Source organism: Cynocephalus volans, chromosome 1, assembly GCF_027409185.1.
Source record: "Cynocephalus volans isolate mCynVol1 chromosome 1, mCynVol1.pri, whole genome shotgun sequence".
NCBI classification, from domain to species: Eukaryota; Metazoa; Chordata; class Mammalia; order Dermoptera; family Cynocephalidae; genus Cynocephalus; species Cynocephalus volans.
Window position 1 is genome coordinate 46,470,846 of NC_084460.1, and position 14,962 is coordinate 46,485,807.

The window sequence follows — 14,962 nt, forward strand, 5'->3', positions numbered from 1 at the left end:
CTTAGTGTTGCATGTCCATCTTGGAGGGGACATGTTTAGACAGAAGAAGAAGACGACAGCAGAGGAAAGTCCTTCAAGAGTTGCAGACATCAAAGGTCATTGCTGTTCGATGCATAGGAACGAGTTAGGGTGAGTAGAGGGAGCTGTGAGGCTAGAGGGAAGGTCTTCAAAGTCATGTCCAGGTACCTCCCATGCAGGCAATGGGAGCCATCGCAAGGAAATGCCCTGGGAGCACTGCCTACTAATGCCTGATGACTCTGCCCTTCAGGGGCCTAACCTGTAACACAAGACCAGCTTCATCTACGCTGGAAAGTTGCTGGATGGAGTCAAGATGTTAGTGAGGCTCAGAGCAACATCTGGCACTGTAGCTACTGTAATTGCTATGTTTTGGCAGCTAAGCAGACACAAAAACTGCCATGAGGACAAAGTTTAAATCCAAACTTTTATAGATACACAAGACTTTACTAAAGGTGATTGCCTCTTGGAAGGGAACATAGGGGACAGGGCTGAGAGACTTTTCACTGCACATCCTCTGGTATTGTCTGATTTTAAAAAAAAACCATGTGCATATATTACTATTTTAAAAGATAAAAATTTTAAGAATGTAGAACTTTTTATAAATGGCTTTCCCATTTAGGAATGATGATGTGTTGAGTTTTCTAATTAAGCTAACTTTTGACAGATGTAAATTTGCCTCCTATCACTTAGATGCTTAAGAAGCACTACAGTCTTTGATGACTCCGGCAGCTAGATGGCAAAGACTTTCATATTTGAGCTGTAATATAAAACCAATATTTGGGAACAGCACATATCACAAAAAATCATACTCAAACACTGTGTTCATGTCAAAAACAGTCTAAGAAATAAGAGAACAGTTTAAAATTAAATACCATGTTTTTATAAGTTGTTCTGACTGGCTAGAGCAGGGGTTAGCATACTGCGGCCTGTGGGCGAATTCCGCCAAACTACTTGGTTAATTTTTTTAATTGAAATTTTTACTGAGATAATTGTAGATTCATGTGTGGTTGTAAGAAGTAATACAGAGAGATCTCTGGTTATGCTTTGCCCAGTTTCCCCTAGGGTAACCCACCACCTGTTTTTGTACACTCTATGAGCTAAGAATGGCTTTTCGATTTTTAAATGGTGAAAAAAATTAAAAGAGCATTTTGTGACATGTGAAAATGGTATGAAACTCAACTTTCAATGTTCATAAATAAAGATTTATTGGAACACAGCCACGCCCATTTATTTACATATCGCCTATGGCTATTTTTGCACTATGAGGTCAGAGTTGAACAGTCCCAACAGAGACTGCATGACCCACAAAAGCCTAAAATATTCACTATCTAGTCCTTTACAAAAAAGTTTGCTGACTCCTGGGCTAGGGTTAGTGAACAAATGAGTATCTGGAATAATGAGTTTTCTTTCAAAGACAAAAATATTCTAAATGACTTCTGTACCATTGATTTCCTCAGATATCGATATTAGAAATGTCTTCTTGCAACCAGGGACAAATAGATAATTGAAGAAGAGGCAAACGAATTTAGTTTTTCTAAAAATCCAGAGTTGTCTATGCCTTTTAAAAGACTTACACACAGAGAATCCATTTCTCTTAAATATGAAGGGATAATTTATCAAAAAGATGTTTGAAAGTAGAAGTGTGGATGACACTGGGCTGGATACTGTAGTGAGCTGCTCTGTTATCCATGGGCTGCCCTCCCAGCTGTGGGGTAAAAACCCTGCCCTCACCATTGAGACCAGTCTTTTGTGACCTTTCAAGAAATATACCACACAGCGTGAGAGCAAGCATGTGAGTGTGTGCCATGTCTTCAGAATTTCAGAACTGTTTGACAAACACGTTTGTTTTCTTTTCTTTTCTTTTTTTTTTTTTGTCTTTTTGTGACCGGTAAGGGGATCACAACCCTTGGCTTGGTGTCGCCCGCACCGTGCTCAGCCAGTGAAGTGCACTGGCCATTCCTATACAGGATCCGAACCCGCGGCAGGAGCGCTGCTGCGCTCCCAAGCGCTGCACTCTCCCGAGTGCGCCACGGGGCCGGCCCCACATGTTTGTTTTCTATAGGTCAAAGTCCCCCAAACTAACATGTGAGGACTGAACCACCTTAAGAGCAGTTTGTCAGAAAAGGCCTGTACAGGGCTATTACAAAGAACCCTGTCTGGAAAATCCCTCCCAAATGCAAGTTTTTGTTTTCATGGGGAGGATAAGCATTCAAATGCTGGTGCTACTGTATCTGGTTATAATGGAAGCAACTGCAAGACCAAATTTTATGAAGTAATCAAACTCTAGAAATTCTTTTGTCAGAGATCTTAATGTGGGGTCAAGGGGACCACGGATAGAATTTAGAGGGTCCCTCAGGGACTTGTATGGGAAAGAAAATGAATGTTTAGTTTCACTAGCCTCTAACTGAAATCGAGTATTTCTGTCCCTTTTGGATGTAGGCACCAAACCACAGTAGCATTAGCAGGGCCTGTGATTTAGTCAACAAAAGAAATCAGATATTTTCACATATCATGGCTATTACAGATATATTAAAATACCATTTATGCTAGAGCTTGTTATTTAATGTTAACATGCACATAATTCAGAAATATTTCGACAACTATTTTAACGTAACTGTTTTCCTTCACAAATCTTGAAGCATTTTGCTTTATTCTTTCAGACATTGCTCTGAGAGGGGATTCATGGACTTCATCCAACTGCCAAAGGGGTCCATGAGTCAAAAAACGATGAGCTCTGGCCTTAATCCAGGTCTCCCAGCAGGTACTGTGGGGTATTAGGAGGAGCTCAGCCCTGAAGGCCTTAGACGCTGTTCTAACGCTGATGAACTGCTTGACGCAGAGTTCCCCCGTCACATTCATTTTCTTCTCTACTAAAGTAGAAGCATCGCAAGGTGCAGGTGAGGGGTGAATATTCTATCCTGAGTGTCTCCTGAGAGCACAAATCCAGGTGGCCATTTAAACTCACATAAGGTCAGATATAGCTACTATCAAAGATGAGTATTGAAGCAAAATTTACAATTTTGTAATCTGCCTTTGTTGGGGGAATATAACATTGGTCATTCCTGCAATACTTGCTCCATCACATGGACAGCCCAGAGACATTTTTCCTATCATTTAATGATACCCATAATTGGAGTTTTTCCCCATCCAACTATAGGCCTCATCACTCTTGCAAAAAAGGCCTTTTTTTTCTGCCTCAACACTTCAAGCTCAAGTGGTTCCATCCCTGATTTAACCCCCGCCCCTGCCCCACCAGTGAAAGACACCCTAGACGAGGGAAGCTGGGGAGAGTCAGACCGGGTGCACCGGAGCCCAGCACACTTGGCTTTGACCATCCTGTCCCACCTGTCCCAGCTATGTGACTTTGAGCAAGTTAGCTTCAGGCCAGCTTTCCCTCGCAAGGATGAATGCAAATGCCTTCATTGTGATGTCTGAAAGACACCAAGTAGGGAATACCCTTGAACCTTACTGGTTCCCAGTGATTGTTCCGCCCACCCAGAACTCTGGCTGGTCAAGCCCAGCCGAACCGCTTGAAGGCCCTTTCCATGGTTTGCCAGGCTTCCTTCTTAGGTGTGTTTTTTTTCCTTCCTGCAGAAAACTGACTACACAATTTACAGGGCCTGACGCAGAATGAAAATGCAGAGCCCCTTATTTAAAAAATTAAGAGCTTCAAGACAGTGACAGCAGAGTATGCAGCCAAAAGTGGGGTCCTCCTGAATGCAGGGCCCTCCTTGACAGTGTGGGTGGTGCGCCCATGAAGATGGCCTGGCTTCTTCCATTGACACAGCTCTTCCCAGCTTGGCTGCATCCTGGAACCATCTGCAGAACTTTAGAAAGTACAGATGCCCAGGCCCCATCCCCAGAGATAGATTCCACACATCTGAGAGCTGCCGAGCAGCCTGTGGCAGGTGGGCACAGATAGGAAGCACTGGGCTAGAGCGGTAGAATACCTCAGAAGACTGCCACAGGCCAACGTCCCCCAAGAGCAGGCAAGGACAGTCCCAATAAAGCCCTGATAAGACAGAAATGCTCACGTATGGAACACCTCAGAGTCTTCTGGACCTCTGCAGGGTGTACATAGAAAAACTATCTCCAATATTCATGAGCTTGCATTACTGCTCAAAAAGCAGAGACTCACTGGCCCAGCATCTGGTTTCTAACTGGTCACAGTCCCTCCAGAGGGACCTGCTTCCCAGCGTCCTTTATAGAGCTGTGGCTGTGTGATTAGGTGAGGAAGAGAGCAGAAGTCCATGTATAACTGTGGGCAGAGTTAAGGGGAGAGGGCACACGCTTCTGTCCTGGGTGGAGCTGAAACTGCCATCTTGGACCACATGTTGAAGATGCTGTGTGGGGGTAGGGGGAAGACAGAAGCCATGATTTGATCATAAAGCCACAGTACTAGTTCTTCGTTATTTCCCTCGCCTCCTTAAAAAAGAAAGCTGGTGGGGGAGACACAGTGTGGGGTCCACAGAGATAAGCCAACTTCTGCTTTATTAAGCCAGGAGATTTTATCACTAGGCCAAATGCCTGACATGGCCCATTTTACAGATGAACAAACACAGGCAAAATCTCCAGCTGGACGTCACCCAGATGGTACTTCCAGAAGCAGGGTTTTCCTACATCCCTCTTCAACCCATTAGTTTATAACAAAAAGCTGCTTCCTAGAGTAGAAAAGGGGTTCCTGGGGCTGGGGAAATGCAGAGATGTTGGTCAAGGGGCACAACCTTTCAGTTATAAGATGAATAAGTCTGGGGATCTAAGGTACAGCAGGGGTAATGATGGCTGTATTTGTGGTAATCATTACCCAATGCATGTGTATGTAAAATCACCTTGTACACATCGACAAGAGAGACTCAAATATTAAAAGGCAGCTTCTTTAGGATTGTTCTGTCATAACTCTACCCAGATTGATTACTCTAACAAAGTTTTTCTTTTTCTTTTTGTTATTGGAGACCCAGCCTAGCACTCTAAGAACTCTGGAGCTACGCTGCCTGGGGCTGAAACCCAGCTCTGTCCTAGGTTTCTTCACCTTCATCGTTCAGTTTCCCCATTCGAACAAGGGACAGGGACCGGGTGAGGCAATGGCCTCAGGCTCAGCTGTGAGGTGGTGGCCTAACCTCAGCGATCCAGTGCAATACTGTAATGCAATTTTTTAAAAATCAAAAATAAAGACTCATAATGAGCAAACATTTTAAGACAGGATCCAACTCTGCACTTGCATGGCCTTTCCTTGCCTTCGTCCCAGGCCAACTTCCAAAAAAACTTTATTAAAAAAAACAACAACAAAGCAGCTAACCCCTGGGGCCAAAGTTTTTTTTTTTTTTTTAAATTGCATTAAAATATTTCTTGGTAGGGGCTGGCTGGTTAGCTCAGTAGGTTAGAGCACAGTGTTATACCAAAGTCAAGGGTTTGGATCTCCATATAGCCAGTTGCTAAAAAAGATATATCTTGGTGACTGAGTTGTTGGTGGATCCGTTAAGTCTTGTGCCCAAGGTGAGGGCCTGACTCACCTTAGTCCCAGCTATGGATAGCATATGGGTAAAGTTCTTAGTACAGTGCCTGGCTCAAAGTTAGGACTTGAGTGTCACCTAGTCATAACAGAATTGAAACTTATCCTTTTTCTTGGAAGAAATTAGATACGGGAACAGAAAAATTTCACGCTCTATAGAATCTAGTAAGTAGCAAGAAACTAAGAAGCAAGAGGATGTCACCTTGATTTCTGGACACTTCACTGGGGATTTTACAGCTGATCTGAATAAAGAATCCAGTTTCTCCCAATGCTTAACATGAAACTTACCTGTCTGGGGTATGAAGTAACACTTTCCTTCAAGCGGCCACAAGAAATCTGGTCTTCCTAACCTGTCTCCCCCACCTTTTACCTGTGACCAATTATGCTGTTGCCTGTACTCAGGAGTCAGTGAACTAGGGCTCTTTAAATCATAGCTTGCTCTTTATAAATTTTTATTGGCACACTGCTAGACCCATTCCCTTACCTATCCTCTACACTGCTTTAGTTATAACAGCAGGGTGGAGTAGTCGTGCTACACCACAGAGGACAGAGCTGCATAGTTTACAGGAAGTAGGGCCAGCAAAGCCCAAAATATTTATTGTCCACTCTTCACCAGAAAAGTTTGCTGACGCCTGGTCCAGGTGAAGTCAAACTACAAACATTTTCTTCTTCCAGATCGACCCTACAAATGGATGCTGAAGTCTCTTCCTAGTGGGTTTAGCCAGTTCAACCCCTAGTTACTGAATGGTTTTATTTAACCTCACCCCCTGCCACCTTCTAATTTCCTTGCCAGTAAAATAGGGATTAAAACAACCCCTACTCCTGGAAGTTTCCTACTCCTAGGTTTCTCTCATAACCCACCTTTCTCTGAATCCTGAGTTCTCAGTCTCAAAATTCTTTTAAATTTTCATTTTTAACAACCCTCAATAGCTCAACCTTAATCTCCTGAACTATATTCTCAGCTTTGTGCAAATCTTATTAATGTCTCAGTCAGAAAGTTGGTCCTCTTTTAATGGGTTGTAAAAGTCACATTTGCCAATTCAGATCAAAATGCTCTACAGCACGGGTTGACATTACGGACCATGGGCCAAATCCAGCTTGCCACCTATTTTTGTAAAATTTTATTGAAACACAGACATGTTGGTTCTTTTTCTCGTGGTCTATGGTTGCTTTTGTGCTAAAGCCAGAGCTGAGTCTTTGGAAAAGAGACTATGTGTTCAATGTGCCTAAAATATTTAGTATCTGGCCTAAAACCTTTTACTCACCTCTGCCCTACTGGGAATCCAAATTTGCTAGGTGACATCAGGCTGGATCTAAGACCCTTCGAAGTCCACACAGCTGTTAAAAAAAAATGACTTCTAGAAAGGCTATCTTTCCTGTTTATCTGAAGATCTATAACACCAGAAGTACAAGGGACATTTATGTGATGATTTCCATCTATGGCTTCCCACTTGAAAGGTCAACAACCCTTCTCTTTCTAGAACAGAAATGTAGATAAGATGCATGACAAACAGCAGAAATGTAACAATAGAATCTGAACAACACCAGCATCCAGTAACCAAACATTCTTCTGACAAAAAAACAATAGTTCCAAAGCAAAGAAATGATTAATGCTATCACAGATCTCTGCTATCACCTTAATCGTTTCTTCTTACAGTACAGATTCACCAGTATTTTCTTTCCTCCCGATGTAAAACTTAAATGGAGTGAGATTTGTTCAAACTACTGTCGTAACAAAATAAGCTATATACCTCCAGCTATTTCAGTGAACTCTTCCCCTGTATCCAAACTATAAAAGTGTTTTCACATCCTTTTCCTAGTTTACCATGAATGACGGATCTGTTTTAAAAGCAAAGAAGTTTCACTTGATGAGGACACACAAGGACTTCTATTAGACAAAGTCGGTATTCAAAGAAAAGATTCTAAAGCAGAACAAAGCAGCTGGGGGCACATTACATATCCACTGGGATTACACTGCCTCCTAAGCTTCTGTCAAGTAAAATGTCTGTTTGTGAGAAGGTCATATTTTTACTTGTTGGTTCAGCAAACACTTGACACCACTGTCTGGGATAAAAAAGACGCTGGGTTCAGGCCCTTCCACACGTTGCACATCCCAGAACCGAGACCTGGGCCCTCTGGGCCCAAGACTTTTCTTTAGGAATAAAGGTGTGTGAATTTCCAGCTCCACAGCACAGTATCTACAGGCTGGGCTGGTGTTAGCTTGAACTTTGGCGCCACCTCCAGATCACAGTGCATCTTGCGTCACTGTGGTACTAACTCATTGAGAAATCCTACATGCATTTGTAGTTAAGTTAGTGTGTGTGAGTGCGGCATGGAGGGGATGGAGAACCCCCTACCATAACCTGTCTACAGAGGAATGAGAAGGAAACCTGTGTCCTCTTACACCATTCTACAGGTGAGTTTGCCTTTTTATTGCAAGACAACAGATAAAAAACACACAAATGTACAGGGTGAACACTCTTATAATGACTACCCAGATTAAGAAACAGAACTTCTCTAGCACCCCCCCATCCTCATTTTAACCTGTCCCACTAGAGAGGTCAGTTTAGTTTTAGTTGTCTATGTCATCTAAGTAGTTTAATCATTCCATCAGTGATGGATCAGTTTTAAAATTGGAATCCACCGAGAAGTGGCTGTCTGCACTGGATAGGGCAGCCCTCAGCGGACCTCACCTTTGAGCAACCGAATCAATTGCTTAGATATTTCTTGCAGGGAAGACAGCAACATGGAGAAGTGTCTCCACTGCATTGCTCTGGCGTCTGTCCTCATGCCCTGGCTGTGTCAGCCGGTGCCTCTGGAGGCCTGCAGGGTTGGAGCAGCCAGCCCTGGAACCAGTGCCCAGAGTCCAGTTTGACAGCCTCACCTTGGAGGGCTGGGTGACAGCACTTGCCTGAGCTCCTGACAGCTGGCAACCTGGAGAGTTCTTGGTAGCTCTTCTTGGTAGAGCTAGAGGCCTTGGCTGGGTTCCAGGGGAGCCTCGAGCTGCCCAGCGGAGACCAGGGGACCAAGCTGCCCCGAGGCACTGCTTTCGGGAGGGAAGGTGACCAAGTCCGAATTCTTGTGCTCATTTTGGTCACTGTGCTGCTTCTTATGGCATCTCAGAGAGTCGTCCCTGACGAAGGAGGCCCCGCAGGTCTCACAGCGAAAGGCCCTCTGGGTCACTATCTTGGCCACGTGCTGGGAGCTGGGCCCTTCCTTGCCCGGTGGGGCCCGGTTCTCTGTCTTGGCCTCATCCCTGTGCACCTTGTCAATGTGCTTGGCCAGGCTGCTGGGCCGCTTCGTGTCAAAGCTGCAGAAGTCGCACTTGAAGGGACGGTCCTTGCAGTGGACCCGACTGTGCACACGCAGGGCTGCCGCACTGGAGCAGGAGTAGCTGCACTCGGGACACTTCTCGGGGTGGTCAGCCTGATGCAGCCGGCTGTGCTCCAGGAGGTCGGCCCGGTCCTGGCCCTGGAAGGCACAGTGCAGACACTTGAACGTGTGCTTGATGCGGATGTGCGACTTGAGGTTCGCCTTCATGGTGCAGCGCACGTCGCAGAACTCACACTTGAAAGGCTTCTCCCCCGAGTGCACGATCATGTGCCTTTTCAAGTCTGAGCTGATTTTGAACTTGGCGCTACAGAGCCAGCACTGGAAGGGGGTGTCCCCTAGCAATGGAAGGTGTGTTTCCATTAGAGCAGGCAGGCAAAACAGAACTCCCCTTCCCTCCGCCCAAATGTGTCAGCACACCTGGCTGCAATGAGCTGGTTCGGTCTTTTGAACTCTGACCACCTCCTAATTATGAAACCACTTACTGTGTATATTAGCTCACTTCATCCTCACAGCAAACCTATGAATGGGTACTACTACCCCCATTTTACAGATGGGACAACTGAGGCTCAGAGAGGTCAAGTTATTTGAACTAGGACAAACAGATTTGAACACAGGCATCATGGAACTCAAGTCCACACACTTGATGATCCTTCAGTTTCAAGTCTAAACTCTCATTTAACTTGACATCCCAGAACTGAACATGGCAGAAGAGGAGATTTAAGTTACATGTAACTGTCCCAAATCAAGCTAAGATTGATGAGTAGCTCACCACAGTGTTTAAGCTATCGTACATCAGTTAATTGGCTTGTATTACTAGTTAAAGTTTCTTAGTTTTGTAACTACAGATGAATTTTACTTAATTAACATATGAATATGGCAGCAGGACAGGGGACAAGCCTTAGTAGCTTCCTCTCTAACTTAGAGTCCCGTTCCCTAGAGGCATTGCTAAGGATTTTTAGTTGTTTTGGAGGTTGTTACCTCAAACATCAGTTGACTGTATGCAAAGAATCTTGCTTCTCTTACACACTCATCTTTTCTCCAACCTTCTCCTGCATTCTGCTGGTTGTGACTTTTACTCTCCGAGTTACCTTCTAAATTGAATAATAGTCTCACATCTTAGGCCCTCAGCTTGAGAAGTTCTTTGAGGATTCCTTCCTCTTCTTCACACTCCCCTACTTGTCAGGAGTAGCTTTATTTTAAGTTCAAAAACATTTCCATTCTTTCTAGTGAATTCCCATACTTTAGTTCTTTTCAGATTTCAATTTTAGAATCAAAGTACAAATAAATTATGACTGGGTATGTGACATTCAGAGCCAAATAGTGCACCAAGATTACAATTGCCTCCATATATAGGGCCACTGTCACACTGGGTCCAGTGGACAGTGTCACTCCCATCAAGGTCAAATAGTCCTTTTTTACATGCTCATTTTGGGACACATTTTAGCTCGCTTCTGGGTGGGACTGTCCATTTCTTAAGAAAAAAGAACAATCTCAGAAGGCATCATCTCCTAAGTATGTAACCTTTACGTGAAATTTTCTTAGATTTTTCTGAATTTCTTGATTTAGTTTCTCTTAACCTTCTGTACAAGTATCATCCTGATATTTCTCTTTGCTGCAATTCCAGTTGGCTATATTCAGATATTCATACATCAAAAGTCTCAAGCCAGACTTTGTTTTCTCCCTTGTTTTGCTAGAATTTATCTTCTAGTAACTTCCACTAGCACCGTGGCTGGGAGTAAAGTCTTAAATCCTTGCATATCTTTCTATTCTGCTCTCATACTTGTGGTAGTTTGGCAGGGTATAGAATTCTAAGTCAAAAATCATTACCCAACTTTGAGGGCACTGTTCTGCTGTCTCCTGGGAGCCAATACTTCTGAGAAGTGTTTCTAGGTATGACCTCCCCTGCCAACTTCCTTCATCCTGATTGGCATCTTGTAAGCCCTTTCACTCTCCTGGCCCCTTAGAATTGTGGAATTCTTTGTTTTTCCTCATTTGCTTTCACACTTCTATTTTCTTTTCTTCCAGACCTAGTCAGAAGCCAGATTTCCAGGTTTTGGTTAGTTCTCTAACCCAGTTCTTTTTTCCCCTAATCTCTGGGAAATTTTGTTAACTTTACAGCCAGCAACCTTAGTTTTAATCCATACTTCTTATTCTCACTACTTCATTGAGCCCTACTTAAATGCAACGTTTCTGCCAGTGGGTAGACACCAACTGGAACATAAAAATTCTTGTCTATTACCCAAGTCTTCCATTATTTCCAGGATTAGTTATTTGTTACACCTGGCACATTTTATGCCATCATTTCCTGCAAATGACTCATAATCCTTGGTTGACTATATCTAGGAAAAATAGACTTTTAAGGATTAGACATAGAGGCCATGGGTTTCACCTGCTACTGGAGAGGTTGGGCAGTTTCACCAATAGGCTTTTGCTTCTCCCCTGAGCTTTGTTACCATGGCTGTCTACACACCAGCTCCAAGTCCAGAGCTCTCAGGACACTCAGACATTGGCTAGAAAGGTTGGCTCCCAACTCTTTGGCTGGCTCCCATTTGCTAGGACACAGCTTTCTTTACTGAATACTAAATGTCAGCATATTCTTATCTGCTTGCCATCTTCCATGAATTCATTGAAAATTCTCATGAGCCTTCTTTTGAGTATCCCAATCCCCGTTTTTCTGTGCCACGATTGATTGATCTTACCTACCTATCGTTATTTTCAGTGGGTTCCCAGAAAAGAAGGAAAATAATACTTTCTAGAACTAGAAGATTGTGATTTACAATTACATTTAACTGATTTTACTACATTTCTCAATGAATCCATACAATCAGTATAAGTTAAATTACTGAAACACCTTGTTTATAGGTCAGACTTTTGAGACACATCTTTTACTTCTTGGCTACTGTACTGGGTACCCATCCCCAGATGTATTGTATGTAATCAAGTTATAAAACCCAGCAGCCAGGCTGTCATGTGTTACAGAAAGCTGTAGTCCTGGAAGAAGAAAAACAAGCCTCACAATCATCACAGAAATGTCAAATTTTTTTACATCTATCACACTAAGTCATTTAAGTTGTGTTTTAAGCAAATGAAGGTTAAGAAATTGGAGAAAAGTAAGGTACTAAGGTTTCCGGATCAGGGTCTTACCTGTGTGAGATCGGAGGTGGACGGTGAGCTGGCTGGAGTTACGGCTGGCATAGGGGCAGAGCTGGCATTTGTATGGCCGCTCATCAGAATGTATCCGCAGGTGCTTCTTGAGGCTGCTGCTGTCCACGGCGGCATAGTCACACAGGTGACACTTGTGTGGCTTCACGCTGGTGTGGCACCGCATATGCATGGTCAGGTTGTCCTTCCGGCTGAAGCACTTGTCGCAGAACTCACACTTGTGTGGTTTGTCTCCTTCAAACACATAAGGGTTCAAGGATTTAAGGGTTTCTCGGTCAAGATTGACTATGCAGAGATTAAGCCTGGGCACAAGGGTCTGCCTCCTCCTTCTGTTCAAATGCTCAGAGATTAGAAGATACTGAAGTCTAGATCAGCATACTGGGAAACAAGAAGGGGTGCCATTCATTGATGGCTCAGAAATTTTGAAAAATCTTAAGGGACAGATTAGACAAAAATCAGACTGATGAAGAAAATTACAGGCCAAACACTTGTTTGGGAAGATGGGAGTGATTGTAGAAGCATTCATGATAAGAAGTGGCAGGTGTAGGGATCTGAGACAGAAAGCTAGCCACTGTTTGATAAACCACGTAGAGAATGATCAGGTTGACCCCTTTTCCCACTTGAACCAGGCAGCAACAGTATCTCCCAGGGTGTTAGTGAACAAGGGGGCTGAGGTCAGAAAAAGAATACAAGGACCTGGTAGCTAGAGAAACCCTGGACAGCAGAGAATCACAAGCCTAGAACATCTCCACCCAGCAGTGTGTTCCATCCCTACTCCCAAAGCCACTCCAAGCTGATTATATCCAAATAAAAATTAGTCAGGGGGCCGGGCCGGCCTGTGGCTCACTCGGGAGAGTGTGGTGCTGATAACACCAAGGCCACGGGTTCGGATCCCATATGGGGATGGCTGGTTGCTCACTGGCTGAGCGTGGTGCTGACAAATAAAAATTAGTCTACCCAGTAACCAAAGGCTTGTGGAGAACCAGAATTGCGAAGGTAAGCTCAAGAACTTAGTCAGTAGAGCAAACAGGAAAATTGAAATGACAACAACTTTCAACAAGCTGACAAGCAGAAAGAATGTAAAAAAAAAAAAAACTTATTGATAATGGGTGAGGCTTTGTGTGTGTGCACGCACAGGGGGTATATGGGGAATCTCTGTACCTCCTACTCTTTAGGTTCACTTTTGCTGTGAAACTAAAACTGCTCTGAAAAAAGTCTATTAAAAAAAAAAAAAAAAAAGAGACTTAGAAGTGGAAGACAGTGCTAAAGACTCTCCCAGAAAGCTACCCAAAAGGACAATAGGGGAAATATGATGACAGACATGAAAGCTAGTTCTAGATGGTCCAGGATAGAACAGAGAGTATAATTCCTAACATTGAAGACAGCCACAAGTCTTAAGATGGCTCATCTAGAAGCAGGGCAGGCAGTACAATTTCAGAGCCCCGAGATTGGAGAGCTCTTAAAGCTTCCAGAAAGAAAAATACTAGAAAAATGCTCAGATCAGCATAAAACTTCTCAGGCAACACTGGATGCTAGCAAGATGGAAACAATATCTTCAAAGTTCTATAGAAATTATTTTAATAGAATCTTATACTTGAACTAGCATTCAATGGGAAGATAAAGCCAGTTGACAGATGACTCGGTATCACACTTAACTATATATACCAGGGAGAAGACAGAGTATATAACAAAATGAGATGAAAGTACAGCTTTCAAACAAGAGGAAAACCACCAAAAACCACAGACAGCACAAAACGAGAAAAATCAAACTAAATCAGAAAGAATAAACATGAATGACTTAAATTTCCTTGTTAAAGATTTAAATGACGTTAACAAGAAGCCAGCTTAAATGCTCCTGAGATATCTAAATTAAAATGACAGAGGAGTAGAAAATGATAGAAATTCTAGGAAGGTTCTAAAAGAAAAAGAAAGTAGGAATACCAGTTTTAACATCAGGCAAAATAGAAATCATGGTAAAATTAAAAATTTCACATTGGGCTGGCTGGTTAGCCCAGTTGGTTAGAGTGTGGTACTGATAGCACCAAGGTCCAGGGTTTGATCCCTGTACCAGCCAGCTGCCAAAATAAAGAAGATAAAAATTTCATATTGATGAAGAGATGAAATTCACCAAGTAGATATGAGTCAAACTTTTATGAATCTAACAGGGATTCATGAATATATTTTAAAAAAAATCTTGGAAATTTGAAACAGTTTTTGTTCAAGACTCAAAATCAGATTAACAAAGTCTAGAAACAGGCAGTGAGAACTCCATATATCAAAACCTACAGCCTGTAATAGTTTTCGGAATGTTTGTAGACTCAAGTTCATTTTTAGCAAAAGGCTGAAAGCAAATGGACAGAATTTAATTGAAGAAACTGCAAGGTAGGAACTAAGAATATGTACAGCACTTGATCAATAAAAAAATGGTTGCTTAAAAAGGGAGGTTTGCTCAAAAAGAGAGAATAGTCCAGGGTTCTCAATCTCGGCACTATTGACATTTTGGGTCAGGTCAGTCTTTGCTCTGGGGGGCTGTCCTGTGCACTGTAGGACATTTAGCAGCACCCCTGGGCTCTACCTAGCAGATGCCAGTAGAACCCCTCTGCGCAGCTGTGACAACCAAAAATGTCTCCAGATTTCACCAAATGTCCCCTAGGGAGCAAAGCTGTACCCAGTTGAGAATCATTCCAATAGACTTTGAAAAACAGAAAGGGGACTGCAGATAGACAAAGTCATGTGACTATTAAGTAGAACTTTACCCCAGCAAGTTTAGATGACTCAAAACAGATGATCATCCAGGAAGATGTAAAATTACAAAGTCTGAATCAGGAAAGAGAAAATAAACAGATCAATAATAATTAAAGATTGTTATGTTAAAGATCTACCCCTCCCACCCCCAGGGTGAAGTGTTTATTGTTCTCCTGTATTTGCTGTAACTTCTGG

General features: G+C 43.0%; 1 protein-coding gene across 2 annotated transcripts in view; it reads right to left on the reverse strand.

Moving 5' to 3' along the window:
• Positions 1–8,494: 8,494 nt before the first annotated feature.
• ZFP64 (ZFP64 zinc finger protein) overlaps positions 8,495–14,962 on the reverse strand; it is an 83,249-nt gene continuing 76,781 nt past the window's right edge. For both annotated transcript variants that reach the window (XM_063103060.1, XM_063103070.1), the window contains 2 exons: positions 12,005–12,256; positions 8,495–9,195 (listed from right to left, as the gene is read on the reverse strand). In XM_063103060.1, the coding sequence (XP_062959130.1) occupies positions 8,495–9,195; positions 12,005–12,256 (953 nt within the window). The remainder of the gene's footprint in view (positions 9,196–12,004; positions 12,257–14,962) is intronic.